Source organism: Herpailurus yagouaroundi, unplaced genomic scaffold (assembly GCF_014898765.1).
Source record: "Herpailurus yagouaroundi ecotype Mexico unplaced genomic scaffold, PumYag 29, whole genome shotgun sequence".
Classification (NCBI taxonomy): Eukaryota; Metazoa; Chordata; class Mammalia; order Carnivora; family Felidae; genus Herpailurus; species Herpailurus yagouaroundi.
Window position 1 is genome coordinate 107,180,591 of NW_024412377.1, and position 19,540 is coordinate 107,200,130.

Genomic DNA, 19,540 nt, shown 5'->3' on the forward strand with positions numbered 1-19,540 from the left:
GCAGCTCAACACAGCTCCAGTCCTGTCCCGCTTACAGCTCCAAACAAGTTGATTCAATTTCCTGAATTACAGAGCAATGGTCTTTTAATAGTTTCATTTCCTTCACAATGAAGTTTGGAGAAGAGTTTAAGAGTCACTTTGGTAATAGGATCTTGCTTTTCTTACAAAAAAAAAAAAAGTTAAGTGAATTTTTGTGTTTTAGGAAGGTACCAGCTCTCTGGGTGAGAGAACACTGTCTGGGAGACATATGCCACAGGTGGAAGGAGTCTTTGCCATAAGTTGTTCTAGTCTGTTTACATAATAAAGAAACTTGAACTGTAAGGAAGGCAGAAAGACAAGTTCTAAGACAACCAGTGAAATTTTTTTATGCTAGAAGAATCCTTCAGGAGGATCTGCACATAGTAAGAGCTTCTATTAACTAGTCTATGAAGGCAAATCAGCATCAGTCACCTGTGTGGTTTTTAAAGTTTTTTGGTTTTTTTGTTTTTTTTTTTTTTTACTTATTTGTTTAGAGAGCCAGGGAGGGACAGAGAGAGAGAGAGAGAGAATGAGCAGGGGAGGAGCAGAGAGAGCAGGAGAGAGAGAATCCTAAGCAGGCTCCCCACTGTCAGCACAGAGCCTGCTGGCAGGACTTGAACCCATGAAGTGTGGGATCATGACCTGAGCCAAAATCAAGAGTTGGACGCTTAACCAACTGAACCACCCAGGCACCCCACCTGTGTGGTTTTTAATCCTGGAAGATTAGAGTGTATCTTTTGGCAACTGTGCAAGTCCTAACAGTGATGTTTCCTAAAGCAAGGTCAGGAGTCTTGGAGTCAGGCCCAAGTTTGAATCTTGGCTTAACCCTCAGCTCTGTGACCACAGGCCTTGGTTTCTTTTCCTGTAAAATAGGAACATGCTTCCCTCACCTAGTTTATGTGGAATTGGGGATGATTTCAGGACACTGCCCTGTCCTTAGTATAACACATGGCACCCAGGGCCACTCAGTAACCCTCTGTGGTCATCCATTCCTCCTCTCATTTCTGTCCCTCTCACACTGGCCCTCCGTTCAGTGTCTCATGTACACAGCAGGGACACAGATGCATTCCTGGTTTGGAGTCTCCTTAAAATTAGTTCTGTTTCCTAATAAAACTAAAAAAAAAAAAAATACAAGAGACTTCATCTCCATTATTAATAAGAAATAGACTATCTCGTTCAGTAGGAATATTAGGGAGGTGAGACAAGGCACTCATCTAAGAATACATACTCTTTATTTGAGGTAATATTTTAAGAGCAATCATAATGGCCTGAACGAAGGATGCCACCATCTGTAAGTAATGAGAATATGTCTCCTGCTGGGTCTGGCATTTCTGAGGCAGCACATGCAAGCTCCCACTGTCTTCCAATCCTCCCTCCTTCCTACTGTGACTGACTCTGGGGAGGAGAGCCAGTTGTCTCCTTCCTACACTGAGTAACAGGCATCAGGGAAAAGAGCATCCATCCAACGATAGGTGATGATGATCAGGCACACAACAGGCTCCCCAGCCAGCTTTAAAAGTGGATGCTGAAACCTTCCACAGCCCATCTGTAAACTCCTTCCCAACAGCACACTCTTTGTTTCCTATGAGGGTGCGGATATCGTGGGTGGAAAAAGAATACCTTGGACAACAACAAAGAAAAAGGGAGAGAGTGAAAGAGTGGTGCTGGTAGTCACGGAGATGGAAATGAGAACAGTGGGTCGGAATCTGCTTGATTAGAAGAGGGCTTCCGGAAACTGTGAGCAAAGTTTCAATTTGTGAGGATAGAAGGATAGATCTATATTTATAGGGAGGGAGATCAGAAAAAAAGAAAAAAAAAAGGAAAAAAAAAAAAGAAGAGTAGTCTGGCTATTAATATGTATTGGGGGAAGGGGAAATAGATGGGGACAACTACCGTAATTAAATGTAACAGTTTTGAAGTAGAGGACACACAAAAATGAATAAAACAGCTCCAATTACAAGGACTTTATCATCTAGGAGGTAAAAAAAAGACAATGTACAAAGCAGATTATTAGAGTTCTAAGAGAAATACAGAGAAAGGCTGTAAGAACACAAAGGAAGAAAAAGTGCTTCCAGTTGGTTGGGATTCAAGACTTGGAAAGTCTGGTCTTGTAAATATGCAAGAAGTTAAGTTGGAAATCAATCCCATTTCTTTCCTTTGTCCCTTAAATCAGGCAAAATCTAAGTCTGTCAAGAAAGGCTGAAGTGTAAGAAAAATCAGCTTTGTGGTGGTAGGTCAAGAGAGCCGAAGCAGAAGTTAATCCATTTGTAAGGACCTTCAGAAGGAATTTCATATTCTCCCTTAGCAACACATTGTAGCAGGAATTGGGCTTAGAATTCTGAGTGGAGAGCACTGGAATAGTTAGCTTTAGAGTACAAATTCTCTGTGAAGTAATTCTTTTTCATGTTAACCCAAAGTTTGTCATGTTTCTGTGTCTGCTATTGCATGTAAAGATCTAGCTACTTCCTTATGGCATTACAGATTAAAATATAATAGTTGCATTTGACTGTCTTGATTTTCTTGGTATTCCATTCTGCAGTGATACTCAGTTTTATTTTTTCTTCATTGAAGGAAAAACAAAGGTTAGCAATTTCTCTAAATGCAAAAGAGGAGGGAGATAATTCTAGCTTAATAATATAATTGTTTTTGAATCCACCAAGTCTATTACCTCTTAGGAAATTTTCCCACAATGAACTTGCCTTATAAAAAGAAATGGCCCTAGTTAAAATGCCTCCATTTTCTTCAACCCTATGATTAGCTGCTGGATTTTGAAACTACATTTGGTGACGCTGGATATCTTCTTTATTTTTATTTATTTATTTTTTTTTCCAACGTTTATTTATTTTTGGGACAGAGAGAGACAGAGCATGAACGGGGGAGGGGCAGAGAGAGAGGGAGACACAGAATCGGAAACAGGCTCCAGGCTCTGAGCCATCAGCCCAGAGCCCGACGCGGGGCTCGAACTCATGGACCGCGAGATCGTGACCTGGCTGAAGTCAGACGCTTAACCGACTGCGCCACCCAGGCGCCCCTGGATATCTTCTTTAAAGAGCTCCTAGAGCTTGCTGGAAAAGTTTTATTCCCAAGCAGCTCCCTTCCATAGTTACTTAAGAAATCAGCTGGAGAAGGAAAACATATGTCTGATAATGAGAATTCTCTATATTCTACTAGAAACAAAGATTTTAGGATATGTTTAATGAACAAATTAAATAATGAAGATAGTCTAACTATTTATAATGAAGAAAAGAGAAAATCACAAATAAAACCAGAAATAGCAAACTGTGGCTATTATAGGTAATTGGCCAATTCTAACACTTAGATAGAGGCCCTCAAAATAGAATGAAAACCACTGTACCATAAAAATATGCTATTGCTACCTTAGGTATTCAGAAGACTACAGGTTTGGGGCGCCTGGCTGGCTCAGTTAGTAGAGCATCTGACTCTTGATCTTGCAGTTGTGAGTTCAAGCCCCACAATGGGTGTAGATTACTTAAAAAAAAAAAAAAAAAGACTAGGTTTATATTTGACCCTTCCTATTATTGTTTTCCCAGTGAGTAGTGCACTTTCTATAGTTCTGCTTGCTAACACCTGGAATGTTTCTCAAAGCAGACCCTGAGCTTTGCAGGATGGCAAGAGGTTATAGAGAGAAGGCCTGGAGATGTTCTTTTGTTGATACCAATGACCAGGACAATAATGTCAACAGTACGTGATCTTTCAGTCTCCAGCCTCTCTACAGATTTTGGGGACGAAGAATAGCTGACACTGATTCCTTGAAGGGCCATCCAGTTATCTTCTCAAAATCATTCAAATACATACTAGGTGAAACTAATGTAACATGATGTGTCAACTACAATTCAATTAAAAAAAAAAGGTGTCAACTTTACATCGATATAATGGCACCAATATGTACTCAATTGTGATGCTTATTAAGAAATCTAAGACACTCTAATCCTCCTTCCTTTCAAGGTGTCCTTTTATTTGCTTGCTTTTGTTGTGGTTTATTACTGAACATTTCTAGAGCCTATTATTTATCCTTGCTAATACAGAATTTTCACAATGGTTTTAGGAAACAGTCTTTTTACCTCCCTGTGCTGGGCAGTAATAACTGGTCCCTATCTACCAAAAACTTTGTAATTCTGGAAAATACAGCAGAATTTTAGTGATGAGGGAAAAAACATACGAGGGAGACAGGGAGCCTTGAGACAACAGGGTCTGTGTGATATATTGTGAATGTTCTGATACCCTTGACTTCAAATCAAATTCAGTATTTCTATAAAAATTCTTTCGGGACACCTGGCTGGCTCAGTTGGAGAAGCATGTGACTCTTGATCTCGGGGTTATGAGTTTGAGCCCCATTTGGGTACAGAGATTACTAAACACAAATAAATAAATAAATAAACAAACAAACAAACAAACAAACAAACAAACAAACTTAAAAAAATTCTTTCTCTTCATCACAATGTAGCTGTAATGACCAAATATTTTTCTTAGAACAGGATAACTGTCTCAAAGTATTACATTTTAATAAGTGGGTATTTGAATTTTGTAAATCAGGTATTACTTTAGAGCAAACATTTGTAAAACTTAAAAATAAGTGAACCAAACAAACAGTATACTGTAGAGGGAACAAAATGGCTATTTAAAAAGCTGTTCTAGTCTCTGCCACTGCAGTGAAGAGTGTGAGAGTGGGGTGCAAAGGGATTCTCCTTGGTCACTGGAGCCCGATTCACTACTGTTGTGACAAAAGGGGAGCAAGAAATGCTATAATATCCCAGAATACTTGATAGGGAAGAAAAAGGAAGGGATTAAAGTTAGCTTCATGGCGTAAGATGAATAATATATAGCAATGTTGAACCCAGAATTTTAGTGAAACTGAAAATTGTATTTTACATTACAAGGCAACAACTCCAAGTTGTTGGGAATCTTGTGTTCTCCAAGTTCACCCCAGGCCCCTGATCTAAAATAAAAGTAGTCTGGCTGCCTGCCAAGCTGTGAAGCTTGAGAGTAAGAGGAAGTACACAGAAGCATAATGGCAGGGACTGCGTCTGCTGGACTTGCAAGTTCCTTGGGGCCGACTGGGATCAGTACATGGGCTGTTACCTTGACAGATGGAAAAGAAGAGGTAACAGCGGAAGGTACTGGAGATGTGGCTGTGTAAGTGGAAACACAGAGGAGATGAGTGAGGAAGCTTAATTCAAAAAGGTACTGTGGCACTTATGCTAGGAAGCGTCACCAACTTATAAGAGTCAGTAACAGGTCATAATTGCACCTTTATATAAGTAGACCTGGAGTCTCTATAATCATTGTTTTCTGATTTCTGCAATAATGCATGCTCTGTGTAAAAAATAAGGAAAAGCTCCATAAAAATCACAGAAAAATATTTAATAATCACTCATGAAATTATCACTCGAAGCTAAGAATGGACATTTTGATGTACTCTTTTTCTAAACATGTATTTTAAAATAAAAATTTGCATTCTATGGTACAAAATATTTTATAGCCTGATTTTTTTCACTTTGTGTTATAGTTATATTAAACATTCCAGACATAAGAAAAAGCTTGGTGAAATCCTTCCCTCACACTTCCCTCAAGTCCATTCTTTTCTTCAAAAAATGGAAATACCACTTTTGGTTCAGATGATCTAGAAGATTTCATAAGCAAGTAGCCAGCCATGTGACTAGGGCCTTTAAGAATGGTAAGATTGAAGCTGTATCTGGGTGGCTCAGTCAGTTAAGCATCTGACTTTTGATATCAGCTCAGGTCATGATCTCACGGTTTGTGAGATCAAGCCCCATGTGGGGCTCTGTGCTGACAGTGTGGAGCCTGCTTGGGATTCTCCATCTCCTTCTCTCTGTCCCACCCCTGCTTGTGCATGCTGCCTCTCTCAAAACAAATAAATAAACTTAAAAGAATGTTTTAATTTTTAAGTTAAATTTTAATTTTAAAAGTTAACATTTTTAAGAGGTAGAGACAAGAAAGTCACACCTTTTAGGTGGAAGAAATAGAAGGATCGTATTTGTGAAGGTGCAAAGACCTATGGGAACACATAAATCTGGCTGACACACTGAATTCTGGGAAGTAAGGAAGACATGTGATGGCTAAGCTAAGGACTGTAAACAAGGAGAGGAAAGCAAGAAACAGGAAGTAAAAACAAAAGGGAGGTGAGGGCCTTTGGAAGTTGGCAACTGGGTCATCAGTGGTCACTCGAGAGAGAGTAATTTTCTAGTTCCGTTGGTGGTGGCAAAATAGAGGTTTGCATGGACGGCTCCTTACACCAAGAAATTAGGCTGTGAAAGGAAGGAGAACTGAGTAATAGCAACAGGGTTACCAGAGGCAGTAGCAATAATCCCAGTTTTTGTCAAGACACATTAAGGCTTGGTGTTAGACACATCTTTCAGACAGAGGGAAAGAAGGTGAATACTGAAGTATAGAAAGAGAACAAAAATGACATATTTAGTCTTGATGACCGTAACTTTCTTAGTGGAGAGGAGAGAGGATTTGAGACTCAGGGGATCTCAATAAGGGAAGTGGGACAGGACAGCAGAGTAACACTGGGTGTCCACTACAGGTTGGATAGCACGATTTTGTAGTAGGACATGTTAATGGAGTCACACAATCTTCCCCGGAAAGCTCTGAATCCCAAGGGCACCATCTCTAAGTGAGATGGTAGAGGAATCCAGGGCTGGGTACTTGGCTAAGGGTCATACAGAAGTCAAGACATATATGAGAACAGTCAGTGGCTGAGCATTGTAATAGGTTGGCCAGGGAATGGAAGGAGACTTACAGTGACCTAATAGCCTGGGTAGGGTAGGATGGAAGAAGGAATGATTGGGAAGGTTAGTGTAGATAATGTAGGTACCCTGGAGGTGTTTTGTTTTGTTTTGTTTTGTTTTGCAGGGGGGGTGGGAAGAAGGGGATGGTGGGCTAAATTACAGCTATGTGGGGCGCCTGGATGCCTCAGTTGGTTGGGCAGTTGGGCATCCGACTTCGGTTCAGGTCATGGTCTCAGGGATCGTGAGTTTGAGCCCTGCATCGGGCTCTGTGCTGACAGCTCAGAGCCTGGAGCCTGCTTCAGATTCTGCGTCTCCCTCTCTCTCTGCCCCTCCCCTGCTTGTGTTCTCACTCTGTCTCTCTCAGAAACAAATAAACATTAAAAAAAAAAATTATAGGGGCGCCTGGGTGGCACAGTCGGTTAAGCGTCCGACTTCAGCCAGGTCACGATCTCGCGGTCTGTGAGTTCGAGCCCCGCGTCAGGCTCTGGGCTGATGGCTCAGAGCCTGGAGCCTGTTTCCGATTCTGTGTCTCCCTCTCTCTCTGCCCCTCGCCCGTTCATGCTCTGTCTCTCTCTGTCCCAAAAATAAATAAACGTTGAAAAAAAAAATTATAGCAATGAATTTCAGTATATGTGTGTGACGCACTATGCAATCCAGAAACATAAAGTTGGGGGGAAGAAATTGGTTGGCTGAAATAAGCACAAAGAACCTGAATTTGGTAACTTGCTCTTCTAATTTCTGTATCAAATAGAATGAGAAGCACACTGAAAAATGCATCAGGCCTGGAAATAATCTGACAGCTGAGTCTTCAACAAGAGTGGAGACTAGGGGACTATAACTCAGGAAGGTTTGGCTGGTAGCCACTTGGCAGCCAATTCACTGTACACAGAAAGGAATGGCTCAGGTTAATGAAGCAGCCTAAATTACTTAAAGGCATTTCGGTTACAAACTATGTAGGAGGTGGGGTATGCCAGTCACAGAGAAAGGGTACCTCCCATAGAAAATGTATAAAGAAACTGTGTAGAGAATGTGAAAACATACCTAGACCATTAACATCAAGAAAGAGTTTACCTTTCTTTCCCAACCTCCTATAAAACTAAAGCATTGTATGGCACATGTCAAAACTAGCAGCTATAAATGCTCAAATGCATAAACAAAGCTTTGAATTTTAATTATGCAATATATTGGAATGTTAATAAGCAAGAAAATGTGGTAGTTTTTTTTAACTTAGAGAATTAGAATTAATCACTTGTGCACTGCAACTTAATGATGGATGATTTGAGAAGATTCAAGATTTTCAAGTTAAAAGCTGTTACCAAATCTCTTATGCTAAAATCTAGGTGTAATAAATATTTTACACTGGGAATGACGAAATTAACAAAAGGAGAAAAGAAAATACAATACCTCTGGATTCATTATCCCTTCTTTTTTAAAACAGCTGTAAAACATATCCATGGAAAATACTTCACTCCAAAGATATCCATAATATTGGCCATCATATCCCCCTGCCAAATGTCCGAAAGTAGCTGGCATATTTGTACCTTTAAAGAAAGATACATTTCAATCAATGTGATGGCCAATGTTAATTATCAGGTTATCAGCTGGCTAAGGTTTCCCTTTGGGGAGTCCGGAGACTGGAGAGTGACAGTCTCCAGCAACAAGCAGGATCTTACCTGCAGTACGCCCTGGGTTTACATATGCCCTTGGCCAAGATGTTTACAAACTTCTCTGCTATGATGACTCAACTTCAGAGCTGGTTTCGGCCCTAAGTTCTGGAATGTCTAACAATAGTTTCAGAGGCTTTGTCCACACCCATCAGATAGCTCAGTATTTCAGGACTACTCAGTCCTTTCTAATCCTTTAGACACATATGTGTCTTATAGATGCTCTAATAGTAAGCCCACTCTTTGTCACACAGCTTTGCATCTAAAATGTGTCAGAACGGCACTTATTTTAGGTTCATAATTACTGAAGAACTCTTTATTTAAAAAACTAAAAAGGTTTTGCCAACTCAATCTACCTCTAGGGCTATTTTTAAAAAGGATTTTTTCAGGGTGCCTGGTGGCTCAGTCGGTTTAAGCGTCCGACTCTTGATTTAGGCTCAGGTCATGATCTCACCATTTGTGAGATGGAGCCCCGTGTCTTGGATTCTGATAGCGTGGAGACTGCTTGGGATTCTCTTTCCCTCAGTCTCTGCCCCTCCCCACCTCCACTTTCTCTCTCTCTCTCTCTCTCTCTCAAAATAAATAAATAAACTTAACAAAAATAAAAAGGATTTTGTCAAATTGGTCTCAGGGACAAAACTGTTGTATGGTCTACTATAAACAGATCACAAAAGTTAAGTGAGGAGCCTGGATTGACTCCATTGAACTCTTCTGACCTTTATTATCAGTATCAATGTGACAGGTTCATTTAAATAACAACTTCCTTGGTGGAAAAAAGTCACCTTGCCAACTATGTATACATGAACAACTACATGTTGGCTTAAAATATATAAATACAAATGTAAACACAGTCACGTGTGTACCTGCCCACCTACCCACATGAATCTCATAAATACTGGGCTAGAAAAGGCTAGCTGGAATTCCTTAACTGATCTCAGAACCAAAATCAGAAACAAGGTAGAAGTTTGTACGTCTCTCTAAAACTTCCCCGTTTGCCAATTTCTCAGTGAAATCACTAGGAAGTCAGGGCACACGTACGGAGGGAGGAGCCAGGTGGCTGTTGCCAAATGCGAATGGCTTTCTCTGCTCTGGGGTGGAGGCCAATTGCTCATTCTTGATTACACTAAAATGCTGCAAAGCTGGAGCCACCTTTCCTTTAAACACACTTGGACAGGATAAGTCATACGGACATAGTAAGCTTATCAGAAAGCCATGGCCTGATTATAGAAATCAGAAACAAATATACATTAGGTGAGCTGCCTGACAAACCCTATGTTTCCTGGCAGTGTTAGGAGGATACCCTGTACTTCACTGAAGAAAATGAATTCAGGTCATAGTGCTTACATACCTGGAGTTGCCGCGACACCTAAAATCTCTGTGCAATATTTGGCATATTCACTTGCAGCATCCAGCGACGTGTTGGTATGGAGAGACTGATCAACCTTGCTCAAAACAATCTGGCGTAAGGTCAGAAGACCTAATAGCATAAGAATGTTTGGGCATGTTTTGGAGAAGAGAGAACTACGTGTTCTAATATCACAAGATCAAAGATTTAAAAAACTGACGCCTATAGTACATATTACAAAATGGGAGTAAGATACCTCATTTAAGATTTAAAAGAAGATGTTTTTTTTTTTTTCTTGGACACATTCCCAGGATATTTAGCAGTCTCCCCTCCCCATATTAGCACTCTTAGGGTAATACCATGATTACAAGGGAAATAAGTTCTATACAACAAGAAGCCAGCCATTGTCTATTAAAGCAATTCTAATGTATTTTCCTTTTCTAAAATTACAAGTCATACCTGTGTTGACCAGTCTGGAAGCAACAAGTTTTTCAAGCAGATCATCCATAATAGGACTTCCATCTTTATAATGTTTTGACAATCTTCGGAGGGAATCGATGTCCCATACCCAATTCTCAAGCATTTGTGATGGCACCTCTACAAAGTCAGTTTCCACATTTGTTCCACTAAATCGAGCAAAATCAGTCTAGAAAATAAACATAAAGGTCTTTTTTTAAAGCACTGAATGAAAACTACCTATGTGATGAATCATAATTAAGACTCTGTAAAACTTGAGTCAGAATCAGAGTCAACTACCTGTTTGAATAAAGGGTTAGGATAACTTCAAATTTAAATAAAAACAAAACACAGTACCAAGCAGCCTGAAAAATAACCCCCAAGTACTCTATGTTAAAGTAATATTTCATTTTTTTAAATCATAGCAAACTTGGAACAATCATCAGGAAATCATAAATGAAAAAAAAAAAATCAGACTGAGTTAAAACAAGCCCTAAGCTTTGGAAATAAAAATATTAAAAAATTTTTTTCCATTAAAAATGAGTAGATTTAAGACAGTTTCTCCCTACTTATCTATTTCATGTGCTTCATTTTGTTTATTCAAAACATGCCTTTCTGGAGCACTCATCACTCTATTGTTTAACTATTAAAGTTAAAAAAGTTTTTTTAATGTTTATTTATTTTTGAGAGAGAGACAGAGTGTGAGCAGGGGAGGGGCAGAGAGAGAGGGAGACACAGAATCTGAAGTAGGCTCCAGGCTCCAAGCTGTCAGCATAGAGCCCGATGCAGGGCCTTGAGATCATGACCTGAGCCAAAGTCAGATGCTCAACCAACTGAGCCACCCAGGCGCTCCTTAACTATTCAAGTTTTAATCAAAATCAAAGAGTTAAATTACAACACTGCAGATACCCTTTGCATGTTATATTTTGTGTTCTGAACTTTAAATACGTGATTCTAAGATAACTATGTTGCAGAAAGCCTAGTTGTACCTCTCAGGGTAGAAGAGGTTAAAACAAGAAGCCACTTCAGGGGGAAGTATAAGTGTGGATCAGTTGGCAAGAGGGTAACTTAAATGCAGGGAGAGCTTTCTGGACAAACAAAGCATATATCAGAAGTTAAAGCATCCCTTGGAAAAATAAAGGGCTTACTCTCAGGGTGTGGTCTAAAAGTTAAAAAAAATTTTTTTTTGAAGTAGAGCAAGTTGTTGAATCTGATGTCAGAAAAGCTCTTGATCAAAAAAAGGGGAATTCACTAGAACAAGCTGATATTTTCTGCCTTTCACACTGTACACAGAACTTGTGTAAAATTGACATTGACAGAGAAGACTTTGCATTAAACCAACCGGCTCATCTGCAGAATGGGGTTATCTTTCTGTTGTTTTTCCCTGAACCTCTGTCCTGTTTCCTTCTTCAGATGTGTTACAATCCCAGTCCCTCCCTGACTTCATCATCCCTGGGGCTCTGAGGGGAAGAGAAAGGAAGAAGGGCTTAAGCACTGGAGAAGGCAGCAGATGGGATGCCAAATCAGCAGCAAATAACGATTCTGCTTTTGGCCCAGGGCAGAAGCACAGATGTCAATGCCATTTCACATTCTGCCTTCCTCTCTTTATGCAAAAAAATGTTTTGCTTGACTTCCTATCATAATTGCGCTGATTCTAGATATGAAGAGCTGCAAATACTGAAGGGCCAAAGGGAATGAAACTCACTAGATGCTGGAATTAGGCCACCTGTGTTTGAGGACATCCTAATAAAAAATTCTTATAGAAAAGAGGCAAGGGTTCCAGAAAACTGAATATTTTGCCTCTTTCTGGTACATAATCTAAAATAACAACTATCCTACATTTAGATTTAAAAAATCTGATAAAATAATCAGATAATAGTGGATATCTATTGAGACTTTACCACGTTAGGCATTATGCTAGGCCCTTTACCTGGATTATCTGATTCAAATTCCAAAATAATTGTATGAAGTATATACCGTAATCTTCATTTTGAGATAAGGAAATTGAAACATACTGAAATTAACAGTAGAACTAGGATTTGCAACCAGATAGTCTGATTCCAGAATTCAGGTTTTTTAAAAAAAGTTTTTATTTATTTATTTTGAAAGAGAGAGAGAGCAGGGGAGGGGCAGAAAGAGGGGAGAGAGAGAATCCCAAGCAGGCTCTGCAACTGTTAGTTGGCATGGAACCTGATGCAGGACCCAAACCCATGAACTGTGGGACGTGAGCCGAAACCAAGAGTCAGATGCTCAACTGACTAAGCCACCCAGGCACCCTCCTGGCCCCTGAATCCACAGTTGGAACCACAATTGCTATAATTCCTCTCTACCTTATAGAAAAATGAAAAAAAAAAAAAAAAAAAAAAAGGAAGTTTAAATTATGAGGTTAGAAAATAACTAAATCCTCTTGGAAGTTATTTAAAGTAGCAAAGTCTTTTATCAAAACCGACTTTAAAAACAGAGCGAAAGTGAGGTTTCAGTTCTATTTCCTTAGAAATCCTACTTCCTCTATATACTGGAAGCTGTCTGTTTCAAGGGTCAAACATGAGGCTGGATGTAAAGGTCAGCCTTTATAACCATCAACCCTGGACTAGGGACTGATTCTGTAATACTAATTGCATGATTTTCTAAAGATTATAGTTTTTAAGTAAGTATTAACAGAGCAAATAAAGGCAAATACACCATCAGCTACCACTATAAAATATTTTGAGAAAAATATACATTTTGTATATTTTGCTTGTGTGAATATTTTTCAGGCAGCCACTGCAGATTAGGGTACACCTCAACTCCAAGTAACAACAAATTGTGTGTGTGGTTGGAGGTGGTGGTGGTGGTATTTCAGAACCTAGAAAAACATGAACAAATGAATAACTCATGAGTTGCAATTGAATAAAATAAGAATATAACACAGTTATGTCATGCAGAGTAGAGAAGAGAGGACTTATTCTGCCCCAAATCATGGTGGGGGTGGGGGGAGAGAGTGCAGCAAATGAATGAACAGATCAACAATGTCTTCTAAAGAACAAAAGGAAATGTTTGCAAGGAGTAAAAGCTAAAAATAACCCTACTGCTTACTAATTTCCCGTAAGTCAGTCATGCTGTTTCTCTGTGTGCCCTTTGAGCAAGATCATTTAAATATTTTTCAAATGAGGAGGACAAAGAACCTACAAAATTCAAAAGCTCAATTTCCAGCAAACAACTAAATTCTAAAAAGAAAGGAATCCACAGTCAGCCACTGTATAAGTCTACAAAGAAATTCTGAGCAAGTCTTAGGATGTAGGAGCCTGCTGGGGGTCTGACAAGCAAAACAGCATGACTGCTGAATTATTACTCACTGCTGACCAGCCAGCCAACACTACTCCCTAGTATTAAAGTATTTAGGTTCCAAAGAACCCTAAAAAGTCCTTTATACAGTTTTTTCCTTTTTAAAATTTTTAAAAATTTTATTTTAAAGTTTTTAATTTTATTCATTTTGAGAGAGAGAGGGCAAGTGGGAGAGGGGCAGGGAGAGAGGGAGACAGAGAAACTGAAGCAGGCTTCATGCTGTTAGCACACAGCCCAACACAGGGCTCAATCTCATGAACTCTGAGATCATGATCTGAGCCGCTTAACTGACTGGATGCTTAAGTGACTGAGCCACCCAGGCACCCTTAAAATTTTATTTGAGAGAGAGTGTGTGCCAGCAAGGGAGGGGGGTGGGGAGAGAGAATCTTAAGCAGGGTACATCCTGAGCCTGGAGCTTGAAGCAGGAGTCAATCCAATGACCCTGGAATCACAACCTGGGCCGAAATCAAGAGTTGGACATTCAACCGACTGATCCACCCAGGCACCCCAATATACAGTTTTCAGTAAGACCAATTCAAACGTGTCAAATATAGTAGCTTATGGGCTATAATAACTATTGATGCTAATATGCTTCCCTGATAAAGCAGAGCATTGTAAAATACACACAAAATAATTCAATTAAATCATCTTGCAGGTGACACTTCAAAAAAGTTTTAGAGCATTATTGGTGCAAGAAATATTTTGAGAATAAAAATCTAGAAAACAACGTAAACTTAGATTTCTGTTTGGTCCTAAGTTTTTGAGAGGAAGCAAGTTGTCTAAAATTATGAGATTTACCTTTATTATCTTTTCAACAGACAACAGGATGCCTAAAATATATACCACCATAGATTTTTACAACAGATGACTCGATGTTATAGAGATTAACTTCTCAATTCATACAACACAGTAAGAGCTGGAACCAAGTTACATCAACTAAAGCTCAAAAGTCACAAGGGTTTTTGCTCTATTTAAAGACCAAAGTCTTATGGGTTACTGTTCTAATTAAGAGGCTGATTGATTTTAGTGGTTGTAACTAAAGTGTTATATTCATGATACCAAATCCCAACTCAAAGAAAAAGCAATCGCTGAAATCAGTAAATGAACTGTGTTTAGAAAAGGAAAAGGCCTCAAGAGACTAGCCTTTGGCTGTGTAAGGTGATCCCCTAATGATTTCTTAGCATTCATTCCATACTCCAACCTGACTTGCCCCGAAATGTACGGATGATACAGAAATTTATGTAACAAAGCATTAAAAAAAGAAAAGTGCCAGCATCTCTTAGACTTTGCTGCAAATAGAGGGTTAAAGTTCATACTTTTAACTTCACATATACCTAGCCATCATTGGAAGTAATAATAGTAATAAAGAGACCTTGAATAACACTTTGTTAACTTGCTTATTAAGCTTCAGAGCAGTACTACAGTTCAGCAGATCAGTATCACCACCATGATTTAAAAGACATGAGAAATGACACAAAATCCACAGAGGTCTTAAATACTGCCATCTTGAACTCACAGGTTCATCCCCAAAATGGCTATACCTTCCTGTAGATAAATTTCTTTCTTTTTTTTTTTTTTTTTGTTAGACAAAAACAAATAAAAGTTCAGTTCAAACTCAAATGCTAACTAAGAAGGTTAGGGAGTATGTGTGCCATATTCACCAGTGTATCTCAATACTTAATAAATACTTAATTGATATCATTTTACTTACTATTCTTCTTCTTTTAATTTAGTATTTTGTGTCCTCAAACTAAACTCGAAACATTCAAAATATTATCTCCTTTTTATTTTTCTTTTGAACCCCATCCTACCACATGTTAGACACAACAGATAATCAATACCTTTGCTTCTAAGGAATCAACTAAACATTTACCTCCATTTAAAATAACTTTTTCTAATTATTAAAAAAAAAAAAACCACGTGTAGAAAAGACAGTAAGCAAATGAAAAAAAATAAGTGTGTCCCCACATAGAAATAAACCATGTATGGGTCATTATATTTGGTTTATGGCTTTAGCATTTGCTCTGTGTACACAAGCACATATATAAAGAAATAAAAACACCCATAAACTAACAAAATTGAGATCCTGAAAAAAATCACTTATAACGCTGATGATGGAAACACTATCAGTGTAAGGGCTGGGAGTCGGGAGCAGAGGCTACAAGGTTGTTGATACGTATGATTGATTTAGAGGGAATGTCATTTAAGAAGCTAAGGAAGTAAAAGTCGATCCAACAGGAATACATACTTGGGAGACCAAATTCCGACCACATGACACAGTGCTGTCTCCAAGGCACAGAAGAGGAGCACAAAAATGGTTATAGTCAGTAGAGTAGCAAAGAGCATGACAGATAGTGGGTGAACCATTTAACCCTCTTGAGTATCAGTTTTCTCTGCTTGAAAATGGGGGGGGGGGGGTAATAGTACAATAAGAGAAGCAGGTTGGTAAATCCACTTCAGGGAATACTGTGAGGATAAAATTAATTAATGAATGGAAGGCAGTGATTATGGTGTCTGGAACATGGACAGTGCTCACCAAGCCTTGGCTGTTATTATCCTTCTTAGCCTGCCCAGTTTGCCTAACCAGGTATGGTCTTGACTGATGTCATTGTGACTGTCCTCAGTTTCCTCCAAGTATCTATTTTTCCATATTAATACTGAATACATTCTCTTCAACTAATCCCGCCATTCGTAATCCTCTATAAACTGCTCATTCTGTTCTGGCTTCTGGAATCAAATTTCCAAATAGGCAATAATCATTAAAAAAACAGAAAAATCCAAACTTGGTTTCTAATCACCTTCAACAGATCTTTACCCAAAATCCACTGAGGATAACCATTTGTGAATCTCTTAAACTGTAAGCAACAGTACTTTGCCTCATGGACGCTTTTTCCCCCCTATTATATTGTGACTTGTGTGTTACATATTGATCCCCAAAGGGTTGCATTATGTATAAATTATAGTTAGAAAAATACTTCAAATATATATGGCACTTTATGCTTTCCCAAATAACTTTCACACATTATTAAATCTCACCAGGACCCCAGGCAAGTAGGTATGAGAAGTGTTGTCTTCATCTATGAGTAAGAAAAATGAGATGGCTCAAGGAGGTGAAGTAACTTGCCAAAAGTCACACAGTCAGGCCCACAAGTACATGGATGGTTTTTAATGCAGTGTTCTTATCCTAACACTAGCATGCCTTCCTGACTGGTACAGGGTTTACTTACAAGACGAGAAGCTCTCTAGTAGACTTTTGACCAAATTAACAAATTATTTGGAATTACATAATTTGAAGTTTTTCTGCTGTTCCATTCCTTTCACTTTGAATTAATAAGGCTTTATTATGATTATGTGTTGCTTTAAAATGATCTCTAACAGTCCAAAACTCATTGCTTTTAATGTGCAAACAAACATAGACATCCCAATGGAAGCTATTAAGAAGTATTACTTTTCTTTTCTACCTAAGTTCAAAAGGCCAGTGATTACTGAGAGCCCAAACCACAATAAAGCCAAGAAACAGGAACAGATTCTAAAGATACCACCTTGTGATTATATCTTCAAAATTATATACCCAGTAGTATAAACACAAGAAAATATGAGTGAAACTTTATCTCCTGAATGATGAGACAGTAGACATATTGAACTAGTGCACTTACATGTTTGAAAACTGGATGTTCCTGCAGACACATTTAAATATTACTATGACAAGCTCCAACGAGCTCTTCTGGTCATCAAACTTGCACACTGCCAACGTGAGGAACCTAAACAGTGAGCTGCTATATCTTAAAATCAATCTAGTGAATATGTATGGCAAATTTAATTCACTATGTATTTCTCAGGGAAGTCAGATGTATTACTAAACACAGAAGCTATTAAGCTCCTTATTCACTACCACCCAGTTTAGGTCAATACAAAAGGTTTTGAAATTAGTATAGAGCTGCAAAAAAAAATGGTCCTGTGCCCATTAGTTTTGAGAAAAAGTAGTGATTATTGGTTCTGTATACAATTACCTAAAAGTTCTTTTTTTTTTAATTGATGTGTAGTGGACATATAATATTAATTTCAGGTGTACAACATGGTAATTCAACATTTTTATCTTCAAAAGTTCTTAAAACATTACAGGACACTTGAAAGAATTAAAAGACAAATAGAGAGTTTTTCAAAGATAATCTTGTGAGGAGATGACCGATCAAGGGATTGTACTACATACTATTTAACTATATGACACATTTTGTGTTCATGGAGGAGGTTTAGGCAAACTCCAAGAATTGAATATAGTCCACTGTTTCAAGAGACACCATATACGAACACTGTCATCATCATATATACTATCATCAGTATATGAGTACATATACTGACTCATGTATATATTATATATTCATAAATGTATATCAATAATTATATCAATATAATTAAAATATACATTATTCATTACAACATTTTAGAGAAACGAAAACTAGACTTATCCTAATTAAACGAAATGCCAGCCAGAGAATGGACACTGACTGAAAATAAATATTTCAGGATCCCTATAGCTGTGAAAGTACTTTAAGACTATGAGAAAGAAAATTCAGTTTATTCTGAAAGATTTCCTTTCCTTGGCTTGAACACAGGATAGAAATGGCTATATCAGTATATAAGGACTTTTTTACCTGAAAAGATGCATATCTTATTTCCCTATGTTTTTTTTTTTTAACACGGAAATACCAGAATGTAAAGATAAAATGTTGAAACAACTAAACAGTTTTTTTTAACAATAGTGACAGTGGAATTTTGGAATTAAGTAGGTACATTTTTAGTCATTATAATGATTAGGAGCAGTTTTGAGGGCTGGGGATGCTAGGTGTCCAGGACTGAATTGTACATACCAGAAAAATTAAAAAAAAAAAAAAAAAAGGTCCCATATGCTGCAGGCCATTCATATATCCTACTGGATATTCACACAAGTGAAAAATCTATAATTAAGTAAGCCCAGACACCAACTCTATTGCACATATTTCTGTAAATTATTTTTTACCCACTTTTAATTTCCAGGACTCCTTACTGGGATCAACTGTGTAAATCAAAGTAAGACTGCTTTTTTGTTTATAAGTTTCCCAAGAGATGCTCACCATATTGGAAAATCATGTCACCACTGGTGCTAGTGACCAATATGAAATGTCTCTCTGATCCCCCATTCATATGTTAAAACGTAACCTCCAATGTGATGGTAGGAAATAAGGCCTTTGGGAGGTACTTAGGTCATGAAGGTAGAGCCTCCATTAGTGGGATTTAGTGTCCTTACAAGAGAGATCCCAGGGAGCTCCCCTGCCCTCTCCACCATGTGAAGACATAGTGAGAAGGCACCATCTCTGAACCAGAAAGCAGATTCTCACCAGACACCAAATCTGCCAGCACCATGATCTTGGTCTTTTAGCCTCTGGAACTAAGAAATAAATTTCTGTTGCTTATAAGCCACCTAGTCTATGGTATTCTACTGTAGTAACCTGAACCAAGACATTTGGCAATACCATTCTAGGACCTGAGTTGACAACACAAACCACATTTATCACTCTGTAGTTTCTGCTACTGGATTTTATTCATAATGAATACTTCATTATGTCTTACTACATAGCCATATCCAGGCATTACTATTTGGAAAACATAAAAATGTATTTCTTTTATGTTCAGTGAGGACATTATATCAATTTAAAAAATTCTTTGTATGGAGAAAGGCTGTTAGGGAAAAAAAGTAAAATCCAAATAAAGTGCTGAGTATAGTTAGGAGTACTGCAGCAATATTGGCTTCTTGGTTGTGACAAATGTATTACAATAACATTAGATGTTAACAGTAGAGGAAATAAGGTGAGGGATACCTGGGCAATTTTTATACTATCTTTGCAAGTTTTCTGTAAATATGAAATTATTCTAACCAAAAATTTCTTATTAACAAGTTTACCTTCAGAGATGCACAGAGATTT

General features: G+C 38.2%; 1 protein-coding gene across 1 annotated transcript in view; it reads right to left on the reverse strand.

Moving 5' to 3' along the window:
* Positions 1-19,540, reverse strand: part of NLN (neurolysin) — a 109,789-nt gene that overhangs the window by 4,642 nt on the left and 85,607 nt on the right. Inside the window, exons 10-12 of the mRNA XM_040451918.1 lie at positions 10,260-10,446; positions 9,804-9,932; positions 8,196-8,332 (exon numbers count right to left, since the gene is read on the reverse strand). Coding sequence (XP_040307852.1) covers positions 8,196-8,332; positions 9,804-9,932; positions 10,260-10,446 — 453 coding nt within the window. The remainder of the gene's footprint in view (positions 1-8,195; positions 8,333-9,803; positions 9,933-10,259; positions 10,447-19,540) is intronic.